At 43.0% G+C, this 21,330-nt stretch overlaps 1 protein-coding gene across 3 annotated transcripts in view; it reads left to right on the top strand.

Moving 5' to 3' along the window:
* The window catches only part of LOC128700649 (uncharacterized), a 94,707-nt gene that overhangs the window by 9,053 nt on the left and 64,324 nt on the right, over positions 1-21,330 (top strand). The window contains exon 2 of one of the 3 annotated variants that reach the window (XM_070096996.1): positions 11,916-14,278. The exons of the other annotated variants lie outside the window; for them this stretch is intronic. Coding sequence (XP_069953097.1) covers positions 11,942-13,615 — 1,674 coding nt within the window. The 5' untranslated portion in view covers positions 11,916-11,941 and the 3' untranslated portion in view covers positions 13,616-14,278. Of the gene's footprint in view, positions 1-11,915; positions 14,279-21,330 lie in introns of those variants that run through there. 3 annotated transcript variants of the gene reach the window in all.

The following is a 21,330-nucleotide window of genomic DNA, read 5'->3' as shown; positions in this document are numbered from 1 at the left end:
TTGAGCTTCCCTCCACCCCTTCCTTCCACATTGAGCTTCCCTCCACCCCTTCCTTCCACACTGAGCTTCTTTCCACCCCTTCCTTCCACATTGAGCTTCCCTCCACCCCCTTCTTTCCACATTGAGCTTCCCTCCACCCCTTCCACATTGAGCTTCCCTCCACCCCTTCCTCCCACATTGAGCTTCCCTCCACTCCCTTCCTCATTGAGCTTCCCTCCACCCCCTTCCACATTGAGCTTCCCTCCACCCCCTTCCACATTGAGCTTCCCTCCACCTCCTTCCTTCCACATTGAGCTTCCCTCCACCCCTTTCCACATTGAGCTTCCCTCCACCCCTTCCTTCCACATTGAGCTTCCCTCCACCCCTTCCTTCCACATTGAGCTTCCCTCCACTCCCTTCCACATTGAGCTTCCCTCCACCCCCTTCCTTCCACATTGAGCTTCCCTCCACCCCCTTCCTTCCACATTGAGCTTCCCTCCACCCCTTCCTTCTACATTGAACTTCCCTCCACCCCTTCCACATTGAGCTTATCTCCACCCCCTTCCTTCCACATTGAGCTTCCCTCCACCCCTTCCTTCCACACTGAGCTTCCCTCCAACCCTTCCACATTGAACTTCCCTCCACCCCTTCCTTCCACATTGAAATTCCCTCCACCCCTTCCTTCCACATTGAGCTTCCCTCCACCCCTTCCTTCCACATTGAGCTTCCCTCCACCCCTTCCTTCCACATTGAGCTTCCCTCCACCCCTTCCTTCCACATTGAGCTTCCCTCCACCCCTTCCTTCCACATTGAGCTTCCCTCCACCCCCTTCCTTCCACATTGAGCTTCCCTCCACCCCTTCCTTCCACATTGAGCTTCACTCCACCCCTTCCTTCCACATTGAGCTTCCCTCCACCCCTTCCTTCCACATTGAGCTTCCCTCCACCCCTTCCTTCCACATTGAGCTTCCCTCCACCACCTTCCTTCCACATTGAGCTTCCCTCCACCCCTTCCTTCCACATTGAACTTCCCTCCACCTTTTCCTTCCACATTGAGCTTCCCTCCACCCCTTTCACATTGAGCTTCCCTCCACCTCTTCCTCCCACATTGAGCTTCTTCCACCTCTTCCTCCCGCATTGATCTTCCCTCCACTCTCGTCCACAATGAGCTTCTCTCCACCCCTTCCTCCCACATTGAGCTTCCCTCCACCCCTTCCTCCCACATTGAGCTTCCCTCCACCCCTTCCACATTGAGCTTCCCTCCACCCCTTCCTCCCACATTGAGCTTCCCTCCACCCCTTCCACATTGAGCTTCCCTCCACCCCTTCCACATTGAGCTTCCCTCCACCCCTTCCTCCCACATTGAGCTTCCCTCCACCCCTTCCTCCCACATTGAGCTTCCCTCCACCCCTTCCTCCCACATTGAGCTTCCCTCCACCCCTTCCACATTGAGCTTCCCTCCACACCTTCCTCCCACATTGAGCTTCCCTCCACCCCTCCCTTCCACATTGAGCTTCCCTCCACCTCCTTCCACATTGAGCTTCCCTCCACCCCTTCCACATTGAGCTTCCCTCCACCCCTTCCTCCCACATTGAGCTTCCCTCCACTCCCGTCCACATTGAGCTTCCCTCCACCCCTTCCTCCTACATTGAGCTTCCCTCCACCCCTTCCTCCCACATTGAGCTTCCCTCCACCCCTTCCACATTGAGCTTCCCTCCACCCCTTCCACCCACATTGAGCTTCCCTCCACCCCTTCCACATTGAGCTTCCCTCCACCCCTTCCACATTGAGCTTCCCTCCACCCCTTCCACATTGAGCTTCCCTCCACCATTTCCACATTGAGCTTCCCTCCACCCCTTCCTCCCACATTGAGCATCCCTCCACCCCTTCCTCCCACATTGAGCTTACCTCCACCCCTTCCTCCCACATTGAGCTTCCCTCAACCCCTTCCACATTGAGCTTCCCTCCACCCCTTCCTCCCACATTGAGCTTCCCTCCACCCCTCCCTTCCACATTGAGCTTCCCTCCACCTCCTTCCTTCCACATTGAGCTTTCCTCCACCCCTTCCACATTGAGCTTCCCTCCACCTTTTCCACATTGAGCTTCCCTCCACCCCTTCCACATTGAGCTTCCCTCCACCCCTTCCACATTGAGCTTCCCTCCACTCCTTCCTCCCACATTGAGCTTCCCTCCACCCCTCCCTTCCACATTGAACTTCCCTCCACCTCCTTCCTTTCACTTTGAGCTTCCCTCCACCTCCTTCCACATTGAACTTCCCTCCACCCCTTCCTTCCACATTGAGCTTCCCTCCACCCCCTTCCTTTCAAATTGAGCTTCCCTCCACCCCTTCCACATTGAGCTTTCCTCCACCCCCTTCCTTCCACATTGAGCTTTCCTCCACCCCCTTCCTTCCACATTGAGCTTCCCTCCACCTCCTTCCTTCCACATTGAGCTTCCCTCCACCCCCTTCCTTCCACATTGAGCTTCCCTCCACCCCCTTCCACATTGAGCTTCCCTCCACCCCCTTCCACATTGACCTTCCCTCCACCCCCTTCCACATTGACCTTCCCTCCACCCCTCCCTTCCACATTGAGCTTCCCTCCACCCCCTTAAACATTGAGCTTCCCTCCACCCCTTCCTCCCACATTGAGCTTCCCTCCACCCTCTTAACTCCACATAGAGCTTCCCTCCACTCCCTTCCACATTGAGCTTCCCTCCACTCCTACCCACATTTAGGTTCTCTCCACCCCCTTCCCTCCACATTGAGCTTCCCTCCACCCCCTTCCACATTGAGTTTCCCTCCACCCCTTTCCTCCCACGTTGAGCTTCCCTCCACCCCTTCCTCCCACATTGAGCTTCCCTCCACCCCATTCCTCCTACATTGACCTTCCCTCCACTGAATGATGAGAAATTTCAATTTCTCCGATATGGAAAATGTGAGGAAATCAAAATTAGATCAGGGTATGAAACAAATTCCAAGCACACAATAGAGCGAAAAGTTATTGTAAGAAACCTATGCGTGATCATGTCAGATCTCACATTGAAAGACCATAACATTGTATCAATCGCATCTGCTAAAAAAATTATAGGATGGATAATGAGAACCTTCAAAAGTAGGGATGCCAAGCCCATGATGACACTGTTCAGGTCACTTGTTCTATCTAGGCTGGAATATTGCTGCACACTCACAGCACCTTTCAAGGCAGGTGAAATTAGACACATGTGCAACTCTTGGGTATCTTTATTTATTTATTTATTTATTTATTTATTTATTTATTTATAATTTGAGCACACTTACAGAGGTACAAAAAATACAGATAAGAGCAGCATGCCAAAGCCACTTATACTATGCATAGCATTACGGGCTGGCTTAAAATTAACTTAAGATTAACTAAGCAATGATGAAATCAGTGAAAAACATTAATGTAAACTGATTACTATAAAGCACAAGTGAGTATTACAAAGACAGGTCATATGGTTGCATGCATTGTTGTAAATTCAGTAGAATGGAGTATTCTGTTAGGTAGTGTATTTAAAAAATAATAAAGTTAGATTGGGTTTTAGGTTTAACATTTATGTGATATAATTGTGAGAAACATTTAAGATATACAATTTATAAGGTTCAGTTATTCAGTATTTATTTGGTTTTGGGTGAGTAAGTGATCTTTGAGAAGAGACTTGAATTTATAAACAGGTAGTGTTTCTTTTATATTTACAGGTAATGAATTCCAGATTTTAGGGCCTTTTATGTGCATTGAGTTTTTGCATAGCGTGAGATGGACACGAGGAATATCAAAGAGTGATCTGTGCCTTGTGTTATGGTCATGTGTTCTGTTGAGGTTGGCAAGGAGATGTTTGAGGGGAGGGTTAATATCAGAGTTGAGTGTTCTATGTATGTAATAGGTGCAGTAATAAGTATGGATGTTTTGTATGGTGAATAGGTTGAGTGTATTGAATATTGGTGGAGTGTGCTGCCTGTAGTGAGAATTTGTTATCATTCTAACTGCAGCCTTTTGTTGGGTAATTAGTGGTCTGAGATGGTTACTTGTTGTTGAGCCCCATGCACAAATTCCATAGGTGAGATAGGGGTAAATAAGAGAGTGATATAGGGCCAGGAGGGCTGACTGTGGAGCATAGTACCGTATCTTCGATAGTATGCCTACAGTCTTGGAAATTTTCTTAGAAATTTGTTGTATATGTGTATGAAATTTGAGTCTATTATCAAGGTGGATTCCTAAGAATTTTCCCTCTGTTAGCTTTGTGATAGGTGATCCGTTTATCATTATGTTAAGAGGGACATCTGTAGCTCTGTTACCAAACTGAATGAAGTAGGTTTTGTCAATGTTTAGTGTAAGTTTGTTAGTACTCATCCAGGTAGATATTTTCTGTAATTCGGTATTTACAGTATTGGCTAGCGTGACTGGGCTCGGGTGGGAGAAGACGTATGTTGTGTCATCAGCAAATAGTGTGGGTTTGAGTAATTGAGAAGCATTTGGTAGGTCATTTATGTATAGGAGAAAGAGAAGAGGGCCAAGGACACTTCCCTGTGGGACACCAACTGTAATTGGTTGTGCAGAAGAGTTTGCCCCATTTGCGTACACATATTGGCTTCTGTTGCTGAGGTATGACTTGAGGTAGTTGAGGGAGTGCCCTCTTATACCATAGTGTGACAATTTTACGTGGAGCAAGTCATGGTCAACTGTATCAAAAGCTTTACGTAAGTCAATGAAGATCCCCAGTGGGACTTGTTTTTTCTCTATTGCAGTGTATATATGTTCTAGCATGTGTATAATAACATCATTAGTATTTTTATTAGGCCTGAATCCAAATTGGCAGGGGTTGAGTATGTTTTGGGAGATAAGGTAGGAGTAGATTCGTTTATGAATTAATTTTTCGAAGATTTTTGAGAGAGGGTGTAAGTTGGATATTGGCCTATAGTTATTCAACTCTGTTTGGTCTCCTCCTTTGTGGATCGGGGTGACCCTTGCTATTTTGAGTACTGTAGGGAAGGTGGAGGATTCAATGGATTTGTTAAAGAGTGTTGCAATGATTGGTGATAGCACTTGTGACACTTTTTTGTATATAAAGGGTGGTAAGGTATTTAAATCTCCTGCCTTGTTTTTTAGTGCGTTGATAATAAGGGAGACTTCGTATGGGTTAGTCGGAGCTAGGAACAGTGTGTTCGGGTAGTTGCCGGTGAGGTAGTCATTTGGTGGGGTATCTGAGCTTGGGATTTTATTGGCAAGGTTTTGTCCTATAGTGGAGAAGAAATCATTGAGTCTGTTTGCTGTTTCTGTTGGTGGGAGTTGGGGTTCATCTGATTTTGCTAATTTTATTTCGCTATTTCGTGATATCTTTTTTGTTCCCAGAATTTCTGATAGGGTTTTCCAGGTCTTTTTTATATCACCTCGTAAGTTGGATAATCTGTTCTCATAATACAATTTTTTTGCCCTTCTTATCAGGCTGGTTAGGATTGACGAGTAACGTTTTGTTTGGTCTCTGGTTATGTGACCCATTCTGTACTGTTTTTCATATTGGTGTTTTGTATTTATGGATTTGAGAATGCTGGGTGTTAGCCAGGGACTGTTCAGTCTCTTAGCTGTCATCTGCTTAGTTTTTTTAGGGCAGTGCTTGTTATAGAGGTATTGAGTCTTTTTTAGAAAATTATTAATACATTCGTCAATATCTGTATTGATTTCTAGCTCAGTGTGCCAGTCAATGTTTGCTACTGCTGTTGTGAAGTTATTAATGGCTGCCTCATTGTGAAGTCTGAAGGTGACTTTAGTAGTGTCTTGGGGTAATTTACCAAGAGTTGTTATGAGGAAAGTAGGGTAGTGGTCTGTGGTATTATCTGTAATTATGCCTGATTTTAAAGGGGATATGGTGTTGGTCCAGATGTGGTCAAGTAGGGAAACACTAGTCTCTGTAACTTGTAGGTTTTGTTACTGTTTGTAGCAACATACAGTTACTCATTGTGTTTGTGAATTCAGTAACGTGTGGGTCCTGGTCTTGCAGGAGATTTATATTGAAGTCACCTGAGAGTAGTAAGTGATCTTTGTTCATGCGTGCATCAGTTATCATACTTCCTAGGTTTTGACTAAATTGGCTAATGTTTGACTGTGGAACTCTGTAGATGTTTATCAATGTGAGAGGTTTTTGTAGGTATTTGGATTTGAATTTGGCTATTATATATTCCCCATGTTCATCTCTTGTGCAAGTATTAGTGATACATTCTAGTTGGTCTGAGTAGTATATGGCCACAGTATTCGCCACACAGTGGCTTCATCAGTCCATACATATGAGAAACTTGAAGAACAGGAGGAGAATGAGGTAATCAGTCCCTCAACCTTGAGTCGATGTGTTCAGTCTATCAATCTTGAGTAGAATACCAATTCCTAACCGATATAAGCTGGGAAGATATACTAAGCAACACAGACCCCAACTTATGCCTAGAACAGATTAACTCGGTGGCACTCGATGTTTGCACAAGGCTTATTTCTCTAAGAAAAAGGAGGAGTAGATGTAAAATAGAAAGAGACAGGCGCTCCCTTTACAGGCGACGGAAAAGAATAACAGAGCGGCTAAAAGAGGTCAATATATCTGAAATGCGTAGGGAGACACTGGTCAGAGAAATAGCAAGCATCGAACTTAAGCTAAAAGAATCCTTTAGGAGTCAGGAATCGCGGGAAGAACTAAAAGCCATAAATGAAATCGAAAGAAACCCAAAGTATTTCTTCTCCTATGCCAAATCAAAATCGAGAACAACGTCCAGTATTGGGCCCATACTTAAACAAGATGGGTCCTACACAGATGACAGCAAGGAAATGAGTGAGCTACTCAAGTCCCAGTATGACTTCAGTTTTTAGCAAGCCGCTAACCAGACTGAGAGTCGAAGATCAAAATGAATTTTTTATGAGAGAGCCAAAAAATTTGATTAACACAAGCCTATCCGATGTTATCCTGACGCCAAATGACTTCGAACAGGCGATAAATGACATGCCCATGCACTCTGCCCCAGGGCCAGACTCATGGAACTCTGTGTTCATCAAGAACTGCAAGAAGCCCCTATCACGAGCCTTTTCCATCCTGTGGAGAGGGAGCATGGACACGGGGGTCGTCCCACAGTTACTAAAAACAACAGACATAGCCCCACTCCACAAAGGGGGCAGTAAAGCAACAGCAAAGAACTACAGACCAATAGCACTAACATCCCATATCATAAAAATCTTTGAAAGGGTCCTAAGAAGCAAGATCACCACCCATCTAGAAACCCATCAGTTACACAACCCAGGGCAACATGGGTTTAGAACAGGTCGCTCCTGTCCGTCTCAACTATTGGATCACTACGACAAGGTCCTAAATGCACTAGAAGACAAAAAGAATGCAGATGTAATATATACAGACTTTGCAAAAGCCTTCGACAAGTGTGACCATGGCGTAATAGCGCACAAAATGCGTGCTAAAGGAATAACAGGAAAAGTCGGTCGATGGATCTATAATTTCCTCACTAACAGAACACAGAGAGTAGTCGTCAACAGAGTAAAGTCCGAGGCAGCTACGGTGAAAAGCTCTGTTCCACAAGGCACAGTACTCGCTCCCATCTTGTTCCTCATCCTCATATCCGACATAGACAAGGATGTCAGCCACAGCACCGTGTCTTCCTTTGCAGATGACACCCGAATCTGCATGACAGTGTCTTCCATTGCAGACACTGCAAGGCTCCAGGCGGACATCAACCAAATCTTTCAGTGGGCTGCAGAAAACAATATGAAGTTCAACGATGAGAAATTTCAATTACTCAGATATGGTAAACATGAGGAAATTAAATCTTCATCAGAGTACAAAACAAATTCTGGCCACAAAATAGAGCGAAACACCAACGTCAAAGACCTGGGAGTGATCATGTCGGAGGATCTCACCTTCAAGGACCATAACATTGTATCAATCGCATCTGCTAGAAAAATGACAGGATGGATAATGAGAACCTTCAAAACTAGGGAGGCCAAGCCCATGATGACACTCTTCAGGTCACTTGTTCTATCTAGGCTGGAATATTGCTGCACACTAACAGCACCTTTCAAGGCAGGTGAAATTGCCGACCTAGAAAATGTACAGAGAACTTTCACGGCGCGCATAACGGAGATAAAACACCTCAATTACTGGGAGCGCTTGAGGTTCCTAAACCTGTATTCCCTGGAACGCAGGAGGGAGAGATACATGATTATATACACCTGGAAAATCCTAGAGGGACTAGTACCGAACTTGCACATGAAAATCACTCACTACAAAAGCAAAAGACTTGGCAGACGATGCACCATCCCCCCAATGAAAAGCAGGGGTGTCACTAGCACGTTAAGAGACCATACAATAAGTGTCAGGGGCCCGAGACTGTTCAACTGCGTCCCAGCACACATAGGGGGATTACCAACAGATCCCTGGCAGTCTTCAAGCTGGCACTGGACAAGCACCTAAAGTCAGTTCCTGATCAGCCGGGCTGTGGCTCGTACGTTGGTTTGCGTGCAGCCAGCAGCAACAGCCTGGTTGATCAGGCTCTGATCCACCAGGAGGCCTGGTCACAGACTGGGCCGCGGGGGCGTTGACCCCCGGAACTCTCTCCAGGTAAACTCCACATTAAGAGCTTCCCTCCTCCCCCTCCCCCCACATCCTAAACAACACGGATCTGAACATTTGCCTTGAAAAAATGAATTCTGTGGTTCTTGAGATCTGCTCAAGACATTCCATTAAGAAAAAGAGAGAGATAATGTAAATTAGAAAGAGAGAGATGTTCCCTCTACAGACGAAAGCGAAGAGTCACAGAGCTGCTGAGTGGGGTAAGTATATCTGAAATATGAAGGGAGGCACTAGTCAGTGAAATTGCAAATATCGAACTTAAACTGAAGGAATCTTACAGGAGACAAGAATCACAGGAAGAACTAAAAGCCATAAAAGAAATTAAAAAAAAATACTATGCCAAATCTAAGGGGAAAATTACATCCAGTATTGGGCCCCAGCTTACGTGGGATGGGACATACACAGATGAGTCCCAATATGACTCAGTGTTCAGCAAGCCACTGCCCAGACTGAGGGTCGACAAACCAATGAATTCTTTACGAACGAAACTCACAATTTGGTCATCTCAAAAATCTCGGATATTATCCTAACTCCACTAGACTCTGAAGAGGCAATGAATGACATGGCCATGCACTCTGCCCCAGGCCCAGACTTATGGAACTCCGCGTTCATCAAGAATTGCAAAAAGCCCCTATCACGTGCCTTCAGCATTTTATGGAGAGGGAGCATGGACACAGTGGTCATCCCACACTCAAAACAATATGAAGTTCAACGAGGAGAAATTTCAACTACTCAGATATGGGAAACTTGAAGAAATTAAAATGTATCAGCGGGTATACGACAAATTCTAACGATACAATAGAGCGGAAAAGTAATGTGGAAGATCTGGGAGTGATATGTCAGAGGATGTTACCTTCAAAGACCACAACAATGTATCTACCTCATCTGCTAGGAAAATGATAGGATGGAAAATGAAAACCTTCAAAACTAGGGACACCAAGCCCATGATAATTTTCTTCAAATAGCTTGTTCTCTCGAGGCTGGAATACTGCTGTACACTAACGGCCCCCTTGAAAGCTGGAGACACTGCAGACCTGGAGAGTGTACAAAGAACTTTCACGGCGCACATAAGTACGATAAGGCCCCTAAATTACTGGGAACGGTTGAAGGTCCTTGATCTGTATTCCCTCGAACGCAGGTGAGAGATATACATGATAATATACACTTGGAAGGTCCTGGAGGGATTGGTACAAAACTTGCACACGAAAATCATTCCACATGAAAGCAAAAGACTCGGCAGGAGATGTAACATTCCCCCGATGAAAAGTAGGGGCGCCACGAGTACACTGAGAGACAACACAATAAGTGTCCGGGGCCCAAGACTGTTCAATTGTGTCCCAGCATACATAAGGGGGATTACCAATAGACCCCTGGCTGTCTTCAAGAAGGCACTGGACAGGCACCTAAAGTCAGTACCTGACCAACTGGGCTGTGGTTCGTATGTCATCTTGTGTGTGGCCAGCAGTAACAGCCTGGTTGATCAGACCCTAATCCACCATGAGGCCTGGTCTCAGACCAGACCGCGGGGGCGTTTACCCTCCTCCTCCATCCTCCCATATAATGAGCTTCCCTCCTCCCTTAAGAGCTTCCATCCTACCCATCTCTCCCATATTAAGAGCTTCCTTTCTCCCCCTTACTCCCACATTAAGAGCTTCCCTCCTCTCCCTTCCTCCCACATTAATAGCTTCCCTCCACCCCTTCTACATTAAGAGCTTCCCTCCACCCCTTTCCTCCCTCATTACCTGGAGTTTACCTGGAGAGAGTTTCGGGGGTCAACGCCCCAGCAGCCCGGTCTGAGACCAGGCCTCATGGTGGATCAGGGTCTCATCAACCAGGCTGTTACTGCTGGCCACATGCAAGCTGACGTACGAACCACAGCCCGGTTGGTCAGGTACTGACTTTAGGTGCCTGTCCAGTGCCTTCTTGAAGACAGCCAGGGGTCTATTGGTAATCCCCCTTATGTATGCTGGGAGGCAATTGAACAGTCTTGGGCCCCAGACACTTATTGTGTTGTCTCTCAGTGTACTCGTGGCACCCCTGCTTTCCATTGGGGAAATGTTGCATCTCCTGCCGAGTCTTGCTTTCATGTGGAGTGATTTTCGTGTGCAGGTTTGGTACCAATCCCTCCAGGACCTTCCAAGTGTATATGTATTATCACGTATCTCTCTCGCCTGCGTTTGAGAGAATACAGATCAAGGACCTTCAACCGTTCCCAGTAATTTAGGTGCCTTATTGTACTTATGTGTGCCGTGAAAGTTCTTTGTACACTCTCCAGGTCTGTAATGTCGCCAGCCTTCAAGGGGGCCGTTAGTATACAGCAGTATTCCAGCCTCGAGAGAACAAGCGATTTGAAGAGAATTATCATGGGCTTGGCATCCCTAGTTTTGAAGGTTCTCATTATCTATCATTTTCCTAGCGGATGAGGTAGATACATTGTTGTGGTCTTTGAAGGCGAGATCCTCTTGACATTATCACTCCCAGGTCCTTCACATTACTTTTCCGCTCCATTGTATGGTTAGAATTTGTGGTATATCATGACACATTTTTTATTTCTTCAAGTTTTCCATATCTGAGTAGTTGAAATTTCTCCTCGTTGAACTTCGTATTGTTTTGAGTGGCCCATTCAAAGATTTGGTTGATGTCTGCTTGGAGTCTCGCGGTGTCCTCGATGCATTACGAGATTCCCTCCACCCCCTTCCTCACACATTAAATGATATCCAATTTTTCTTTATCTAAATCATTTGATACTCTCATAACGTCAGTCCAGAACTGAAGCTCAACTACGAGCTTTTTAACTGCAGAATCGTGGCCCCTCTCTCTTTTTCTCTATATACTCTTCCCTCTAAGAGATTCCCTCCACCCCTTTCCTACCACATAAAGAGATTCCCTCCTCCCCCTTCCTCCCACATTAAGAGCTTTCCTCCTCCCCCTTCCTCCCACATTAAGACCTTCCCTCCTCCCCCTTCCTCCCACATTAAGATCTTCCCTCTTCCCCCTTCCTTGCTTAGTGTGAATTCACAGTTACGCAATGTTCAATTTGTATCAGTAATTCTTTACAATATACATTTGCCTTATGTGATAAGTACAATTCACAAAATCAATAAAACATTTTCAATATGAAGAATTAAGTGTTGAGGGCCTGATTGAGTTTAATTAATAAGACTACTATGGGTCAGAAATGCATCAATTGCATAAAGCATTTAATCATATTTAATGTTTTATTTTTTTTGATGAACTTTGTATTTTGCAAGAGTGATGAAGAATACGTCAACACCACTGATGGCTCATATTTCTTCATATTCGCAGAATTCCAAGATTCACCTGAGAAGACAATGGCACCAACAAATTTGGCTGTCTCAGCTGATCATGAAAAGACTCTGCTAAAGACCAGAGCAAAAGACATTTTCAGCCGACGACATAAAACTGAAGAGGGTCTCGAAATACGAAAACTGGAGATGAATGTGGAACACAAAAATGATAAGGATAAGGTGCAGAAGATGTCTCTTGGACAGAAAACAAATAGGCCAACAAAGGTGATTCTCTTAGTGGGTGCCACAGGTACTGGAAAGACAACTCTCATCAATGCCATGGTGAACTATATATATCGGATTGACTTCACTGACGACTTTAGACTGGTTCTTATTGACGATAAAAATGCCCCTAAGCGCTCCCAGGCAGAGAGTCAGACAGATCTGATCACAGCTTATGCATTCTACCAATTACCAGGAATGCCCTTCGAGTACAATTATGTGCTCATTGATACTCCAGGTTTTGGAGACACCAGAGGCATTCAGCGTGATCGTGATATGATGAAACAGCTTGAAATGTTTCTGAAGCAAGATTATGGGATTGATCAGGTTGATGGAGTTGGTTTTGTTACTCCTGCTTCTGCTGCAAGATTGACTCAGACTCAGAGGTATGTCTATGATGGCCTTTCTTCAATGTTTGGTAAAGATATTAAGGATAATATTTATATTATGGCTACATTTGCTGATGCAAAGACTCCTCCTGTGTTAGATGCACTTAAAGAAGCTGAAGTACACTACTCTGGATTTTACAAGTTCAACAACAGTGCACTCTATGCTCGTAACACTGGTGGAGATGGAGGAAGTAGTGATGATTCAGATGATGAAGATTCAGCATACATTTGTAAGTTGTTCTGGGAGATGGGTTACAAAAGCATGACAAATTTCTTTTTAAAGTTAGGAAAAACTTCTCCAGCAAGTCTAACACTTACCAAACAGGTGCTTGAGGAACGAAGTCGCCTACAGTTAGTAGTAATTGGCTTACAGAATCAGATTCATTTAGGTTTGGGAAAGCTTTCAAACTTGAATCAAGAGAGAGATATGTTGGCCCGTCTTGATGATGATATGAAAGGGAGTTCAAATTATCAGGAAGAAGTTGAAGTTCCTAAGATCACCAAAATTGACTTGAAAGCCAGGGAAAATGTGACTAATTGTATAAAATGTAACATGACTTGCCATTATCCATGTTATATTCCTGATGATGCTAACAAAGCTGGTTGCTGGGCAATGACAGATAACTATTGTAGAGTTTGTCCAGAGAAGTGTTATTGGGACATTCATAAGAACATGGGGTTCAGGTATGAACACACTTGGATAAAGGAAACTCGCACAGTGCAGGAACTTTTGGACCGCTATGAGAAAGCTTCCAAAGGAAAACTTGACAAAGAAGGTGCCATCAAAGCCATAGAAAATGACATAAATCAACATGCACAGATCCTTATTGACATGATAAAGGAAGCCCAGAGTCATGTAGAACGATTAGAGGAAATTGCCCTCAAACCCAATCCATTGTCAACAAAGGAATACATTGACCTAATGATTGAGTCTGAGAAGATGCAGAAACGACATAACTTCGAGAAGAGAATTGAGCTTCTTGTAAAACTTAAGGAAGAAGTAGCAGTCATCCAGGGAGTGCGTGGAAACTGTAATCAATCTGGTGAATCCCTACTTAAATATTTTCAAAACCTTATTATTGACTGAAAATTAAAGGAATGAATTCGTCAACTCAGGTTAAATGTGAGTTCAGATGTTTTAATCATTACATTAACCTTCCATAAATCCTATTTAATTATTGTGATGAGTAAAATTTAATTTCAAATATTTAAGAAGGTTGTTTATAAAGCATATCCATAAACTATTGTATGTGTAAAGTGTAGTAGTATACACTTTACACATACAATAGTTTATTATTGGTTATCCCTGAAGGGGGTACTTTTTTGTGGATTCAGCTTCCTAATACAAGTACTGTAGCTAAATATATGTTTGTTATACTGTATTTTCATATTTGAAATATTTCATACCTTTCAAATTTTTGTAATTGAAATATTACCTGCCTTTCAAATTACAGAATATTTTCATTATGTAATCAGTTGAGTTTTGCATTTTAAATACTGCAAATCTTAAAAATTACAGTACTATTTACTATGATTTTCTTTGTTTTTGAGAATAATGTTTCATGTTTGAAAAAATTCATTCAATTTTTCTGATCCCAGTGCAATTCATATAATAAATTAATAAATTAATCATGATGTCTGCATTATTAGTAAGACACATTCCATTTATTAATATTAATAAGAATGTTAAGTTAATTACAGCATGATGCTTAATGATATAAAATTTGGAATAATAAAGCAAGATATATTTTTTGTTTGTTTAATTAACATACAGCGATTGGGAATAATGTCTTGAGAACATACATTGATTGGGAAAGATGTCTTGGGAACATAATGGTTGGGAAAGATGTCTTGAGAACATAATGATTGGGAAAGATGTCTTGAGAACATAATGGTTGGGAAAGATGTCTTGGGAACATAATGGTTGGGAAAGATGTCTTGGGAACATAATGGTTGGGAAAGATGTCTTGAGAACATAATGGTTGGGAAAGATGTCTTGAGAACATAATGGTTGGTGTTGTGATAGAAACATAGGCCTTATCTCTAGGCTTTATTGAACATAGAATCTTCATAGTACTTCTGCAACAACAAAATATAATGACTAGTACATCTAATAACGGCTTCTACAGGGATGGTGATGTCTTGCATATGTCAAGAGAAAAGTTATAACTACAGGCCACATATTTAAACTCACCATGTAATCTGCATCACTGATAAATGGATATAGTAGGAGAGAATCACACACCATGTGTTGGGGCCCATGACACACACCAAACTGTTGTTGTTGTTAAGGGCCACGAGAGGTGGTGCAGTATTATCCTGCTGCTGCTCCCCACAGGACCAGTATCACTACAATCTCCCCCTTCTAAAATATCAGAGACAGTAATCTCCCAAACTGTTAGGTGGGCGACGTACACGTCCCGACCTTCGTAGCCCTTGAGCCTCTTCACCAGGTTCGATATTTTCCAGCGGGGTTTGATTAACTGCTGGAGCAGAATCCTCTATTTCCATAGGGGTAGTCTCAAGGGGCTTTCCAGGAGAAAACGAAGCATCTTTCACATCTATTGGTGTATCTTGAGATTCCACACTAATTGGGATTTCAACTGGGGCTAAATGTCTTGTAGATACTGTAGTCTCTTCACCATTTTGGTAGCGAATGTGGGCGTAATGTGGATTAGCTTGCAGGAGCTCTACCTCTTCCACTAAAGGATCCGTCTTGTTCATCCTACGGTGACTCTTCAGGAGAACGGGTCCAGGATGACATAACCAAGTGGGCACGGAGGCTCCCGTAGAGGAACGACGTGAATAGTTGAGGAGTCTTTCATGAGGGGTTGCATTAGTAGCTGTGCACAGCAGTGATCTAATAGAGTGAAGAGCATCAGGTAGGACAGTTTGCCAGTGTTGAATAGGTAGATTGCGCGACTTCAATGTCATTGTAACTGCCTTCCATATAGTACCATTGAACCGCTCCACTTGACCATTGCCTTGAGGGTTGTAGCTTGTTGTTCTGCTGCAGGCAATACCTTTGCTAGCCAAAAACTCCTGAAGTTCGTTACTCATGAACGAGGATCCCCTGTCTGAATGGATATAAGCTGGCATACCAAAAATAGAGAACAACTGTGAAAGACAACTAATAACAGTTGAAGCAGCCATATTTGCACAGGGGAATACAAAGGGAAACCTTGAATATTCATCTACTATGTTAAGGAAATACCTATTCTGATTTGTGCTTGGTAGAGGTCCTTTGAAATCTATATTCAATCTTTCGAAAGGCTGGGTGGATTTTATGAGATGAGTCTTCTCTGGCTGATGAAAGTTTGGCTTGCACTCTGCACATACTCTGCATGCTCTGATCACTTGTCGCACATCTTCCACTGAGTAGGGCATGTTCTTTGATTTGACAAAATGGTACAGGCGTGTAACTCCTGGGTGACACAAAGCCTTGTCGAGAGCTGAGAGTGATTGCAAATCATGACATGCTGCTCCACAGTGGGACCTAGAGAATGCATCAGGTGAGATGTTCTCTTGACCCGGTCGGTACAGAATATCAAAGTCATAACACGATAGTTCCATCCTCCAGCGTAATATCTTGTCATTCTTTATCCTACTTTTGTGCTTCTTGTCGAACATATACATCACGGACCGTTGGTCAGTCCTTATGGTGAAATGTCTACCAGTTAAATAATGCCTCCAGTGGCGAACTGCTTCTATGATGGCCTGGGCTTCCTTTTCTACAGCAGCATAACATTTCTCTGATCCTTGAAAAGTTCTCGAAAAGAAGGCTACTGGTCGTCCTGCCTGAGATAAGACTGCAGCAATGGCAATGTCAGATGCATCCGTTTCCACTTCGAATGGTAGGGACTCATCAATGGCTTGAACTACTGAGTTTTCAATGTCCTGTTTGAGAGTATGGAAAGCGGCTTCTGCTTCCTTTGTCACAGGAAATGTGGTAGCACTCAATGGGCGGACTTTACTTGAATAGTTGTAGATCCATTGTGAGTAATAAGCAAAGAGACCAAGAGTTCTTCGGAGTGACTTTTTGTCTTGAGGCATTGGAAGTTCCCGTAGAGGTCGTAGTCGTTCAGGGTCTGGGAATATTGAACCTCCTTCCACTACATAACCAAGGATGCTAAGCCTTTTAGTTGAAAAAGTGCACTTTTCCTCATTGTAACTGATATTTTTCTTCTTGGCGGCTTCCAAAAACTTATCAAGGTTTGCATCATGTTCCTCCTGGGTCTTGCCACAAATGGTAACATTATCTAAATACGCGTAAGTTCCCATGAGTTGCTCTTCCTGAATGAGTGAATCCATAATTCGTTGGAAGCAGGCTACCCCATTGGTGACTCCAAAAGGGACTCTGGTAAACTGATACAGGCCATCACTAGCCTGAAACGCTGTGTATGGTTTATCTTCATTCCTTATAGGGACTTGATGATAGGCACTCTGTAGATCAATTGTGCTAAACACATAGTACTGAGCAATTTTGTTCACTGTATCGTCAATTCGAGGTAGAGGGTACCCATCAAGAAGTGTAAATTTGTTGATTGTCTCAGAGTAATCGATAGCCAGTCTCCGTTTCCTATAACCATCTTTAACAACAACAACCTGTGCACGCCAAGGGGAATCACTCGGTTCTATAATACCCTCCTTCAGCAGCCTCTGAGTTTCTTTCTCAATGAACATCCGATCCTCATAAGAATAGCGGCGTGACTTAGCTGATATAGGATGGCAATCCGCGGTAAGATTTGCAAACAGCTTTGGTGGGTCTACCCTTAAAGTGCTAAGTCCACAGACAACAAGAGGAGGCAGTTCACCTCCATATGTTAAGGTGACACTACCATGCAGCTTCTGAAAGTCCTGACCAAGGATAACATCAGAGCACAGTTGTGGCAGAATAGCTAAATGTACATCTTGATAATCCTTTCCATTAACTCTGAGATTTACCTTACAAAACCCTAAGGTCTGAATAGAGAGAGATGTTGATGCCATGGAAACGGTACCTGATGAGTGATGTAGAGTCAAGGAGAGCCGTTTAACTAAGTCAAGGTTGATGAAACTCTCTGAGCTGCCACTATCAATAAGACCATCTACTTCTGTTCCTTTGATGAATACTTTCACAACTGCCTTTGACAGTGAATTTGGAGTAGCCGCAGAAGTCACTGTTGCTAGAGTCGCATGATCACTGGAATGTGTGGAGGCACTAGCTCTTGTTGATGCCTTAGCACGACATACTTTAGCAAAGTGACCTTTCTTGTGGCATTTATGGCACATTGCTTCACGAGCAGGACACTTTGGACGTGGATGTCTTGAAAAACCACAAAAGAAACACACCGTACCTGCTGCTGCTGTCACTGAGGCAGGTTCCACAGTAACTTCATTGCAAGAGTCTTGGTCAGGAATTGCAGCACTTACCACTCGAGAAGGCTGAGTGGTACTGTATACTTCAGAATTCTTCTGGGCTGAATCTAGAGCTCTTGCCTGGTCAAAGGCAGCGGCTAAGTCGAGAGTTTTATTCTCCAATAAACGCTGCCTTATTATTGGTGATTGCAGGCCACTGATAAAAGCATCCCTGATGGACTCTTCACAATACTGAGCAGCTGTCACTGCTTGGAAGTGACAGTCCTTACCTAAAATTTTCAGTGCTTGAAAGTATTCCTCTAAGGATTCATCAATCTGCTGGCGGCGAGTTGCAAGGCGATAGCGTGCAAAGATTTCATTTGTAGGTTTAATATACTGAGACTTGAGGGTTTTGATAGCATCTTCGTAGGTATTACACTCAGAAATAGCCTCGTATATCTTAGGTGACACAAAATTGATGAGCAGACTTAGTTTATCTAGATCTTCTTTAGGAAGGGCTCCCAAGAAGTTTTCGAAAGTCTTAAACCAGTGCTTCCATTCCTGAGCAGCCGTTGATAAGCTGGGGTCACAGTCTAGCCTCTCAGGTTTCAGTAAACGCTCCATGTTGTGATGTAGTCTAGCGCAGGATCACCACCAGGTAGCCCAGGATTCTATGTTCAATAAATTGTTGTGATAGAAACACAGGCCTTATCTCTAGGCTTTATTGAACATAGAATCTTCATAGTACTTCTGCAACAACAAAATATAATGACTAGTACATCTAATAACGGCTTCTACAGGGATGGTGATGTCTTGCATATGTCAAGAGAAAAGTTATAACTACAGGCCACATATTTAAACTCACCATGTAATCTGCATCACTGATAAATGGATATAGTAGGAGAGAATCACACACCATGTGTTGGGGCCCATGACACACACCAAACTGTTGTTGTTGTTAAGGGCCACGAGAGGTGGTGCAGTATTATCCTGCTGCTGCTCCCCACAGGACCAGTATCACTACAGTTGGGAAAGATGTCTTGAGAACATAATGGTTGGGAAAGATGTCTTGAGAACATAATGGTTGGGAAAGATGTCTTGAGAACATAATGGTTGGGAAAGATGTCTTGGGAACATAATGGTTGGGAAAGATGCCTTGAGAACATAATGGTTGGGAAAGATGTCTTGAGAACATAATGGTTGGGAAAGATGTCTTGGGAACATAATGGTTGGGAAAGATATGTGAAGATATGCAGATTTTATTAACTAAGATTAAAAATTCTTGTATAATTGAAAAATCAAAGATGTATGAGGAAGGGGAAAATTTGGAAAATTATGATGAATGAAGGAAGCATTAACCTAGTCGATTTTGGTGTAGTGTTAACAATTTTGACTGAGATATCTAGCAAAATTTTTCTTTGATGCCTGTGAGGGCTCTGGACCCAAGGAGTTGGACTTGTACAATATAGAATCAGATTGCTTCCCATTCCTCCAGACACTGTATGACTTCGTTGGGTTAAGCTCTTCTCCCCCAGGAATGTACTAACCACTTCTCCAGGTGCTGTATGACAACCCATGGATGGTTAAGTGCCTCCCCCATGAATGTAATTGTTATACTATATACAGTTTCTCACTCCAGTCTCTAATATAAAATGATATACTGGGAAATCCCAACTACATTTCCTACTCTTGAAAAATGTTTTGCTTTTTTGTTAATTTCAGGATTTTTAGTCAAGTTAGTGTTTAATTTCAATTTACAAAATTACTACAAATCTCAGTCATGTTTTAATACTTAGTGTATTTTAAACTGTAGCCCCTTTGTGATAGTTAAAAAAAATACCTGCTTAAACAATAAAGTGCATACATAACTATGTACCCCATGTACCCTTTGTACCCCAGTCAGCTCTTCTAGCTTTGTACCACTCATTTATCCTTACCTCACCTATGGTATTTGTGCATGGGGCTCAACCACAGTAAATCACCTTAAGCCTTTAATAAGCCAGGAAAAAGCGATAGATTACTAACTCCTGCATTAGACAACACACTCCACCCTTTCAAGTCTTAACCTAGTAAATATACAAAACATCCACACTTATTATTGTGCCTACCACATACACAGAACACTATACGCTAATGTAAACCCTCCTCTCAAACTCCTCCTTGATAACTATAACAGAACACAACCATAATATGAGACACAGATCACTCTTCGATATTCCCCGTGTTCATCTCTCCCTATGCAAAAATGCTATGCACGTAAAAGGTGATTTGGTGATTTGTGATCGCTTTCCCCAAGCTCATCATTAACTTCAAGATTATTAATTAGTGATTCTTTGTTGGGAAGAACCAAGTCAAGAAGGTTGTTTCCTCTAGTTGGTTCTGTCACAAACTATTTTAAAAAGCAATCCTGAACTGTATCAAGAAAGTCACTAGACTCTCACATTGTTCCAATCAATTTGTCTAAAATTAAAATTTCCCATTAACACAACATTTTCATATCTAGATGCCTTATGAATTTCGCCCCATAGCAGCTTACTGCACTCTATCAAGGTTTGGGGGCCTATAAATCACACCCAAAATTAACTTTTCATGATCCTCGAGAAACTGTAGCCAAACAGATTCTGTGTCTGATGTTTCCAATCTTATATCTTGTCTAACACAACAATTTAAATTATCTCTAACATACATAGCCACTCACCAGAGCCACTGTAGGGCTCTGGTGACCTGGTGGCTAACGCTCTCGCTTCACACGGCAAGGGCATGGGTTCGATTCCCAGCGAGAGTAGAAACATTGGGCGTGTTTCTTTCCACCTGGGTGTTAATTGACTGGTGTGGGTCGCATCCTGGGACACTGACCTAATTTGCCTGAAATGCTGAGCATAACAAGGGGCTTTCTATATAGTAGTATGTCATTGATGTCAGCTAGGTCTGTATACCATGTACATGTACTTGTAGTAAATAGTTATTATCCTGTTGACCCGATCAGTATGGAATAGTTTATAACCCTGTATTTTGCATTTCAGAATGCATTTCTCTATCTTTCAAGTTAAACCAGGTCTCTGTTATAGCAATAATATCTATATTACCTACACTTGCAAGTAATGTTAGCTCATCTATCTTATTTCTTAGACTCCTACTATTTATATAGTAAACCTTAAGGGAGCTAGTCACTCGTTGCCCTCTACTATCTCTTTGTTGATCAGTTGCTTGCCTTTATTAGCAACTTTATTTTGAATATTGTCTTTTAAACATATCCCTGAGGTATCCGGTTATATCTGCTGTTTTCAACCCTAGTACTGCACCCCGATTGTTTCCCACAGACACCCATACCTCTATAATCTATCAGTTTAAAGTCCTACACATGTCACCAATAACCCTCTCAATTGAATTGGCTAATGCAACCACTCCAGTCCCTTGCATACATATCAAGTTTGCCATTGAATATGTCCCAGTTATCAATGAATG

This window comes from Cherax quadricarinatus, chromosome 56 (genome assembly GCF_038502225.1).
Source record: "Cherax quadricarinatus isolate ZL_2023a chromosome 56, ASM3850222v1, whole genome shotgun sequence".
NCBI lineage: Eukaryota > Metazoa > Arthropoda > Malacostraca > Decapoda > Parastacidae > Cherax > Cherax quadricarinatus.
Note: the sequence above shows the minus strand (reverse complement) of the source record. Positions and strands in the feature narration are given on the sequence as shown.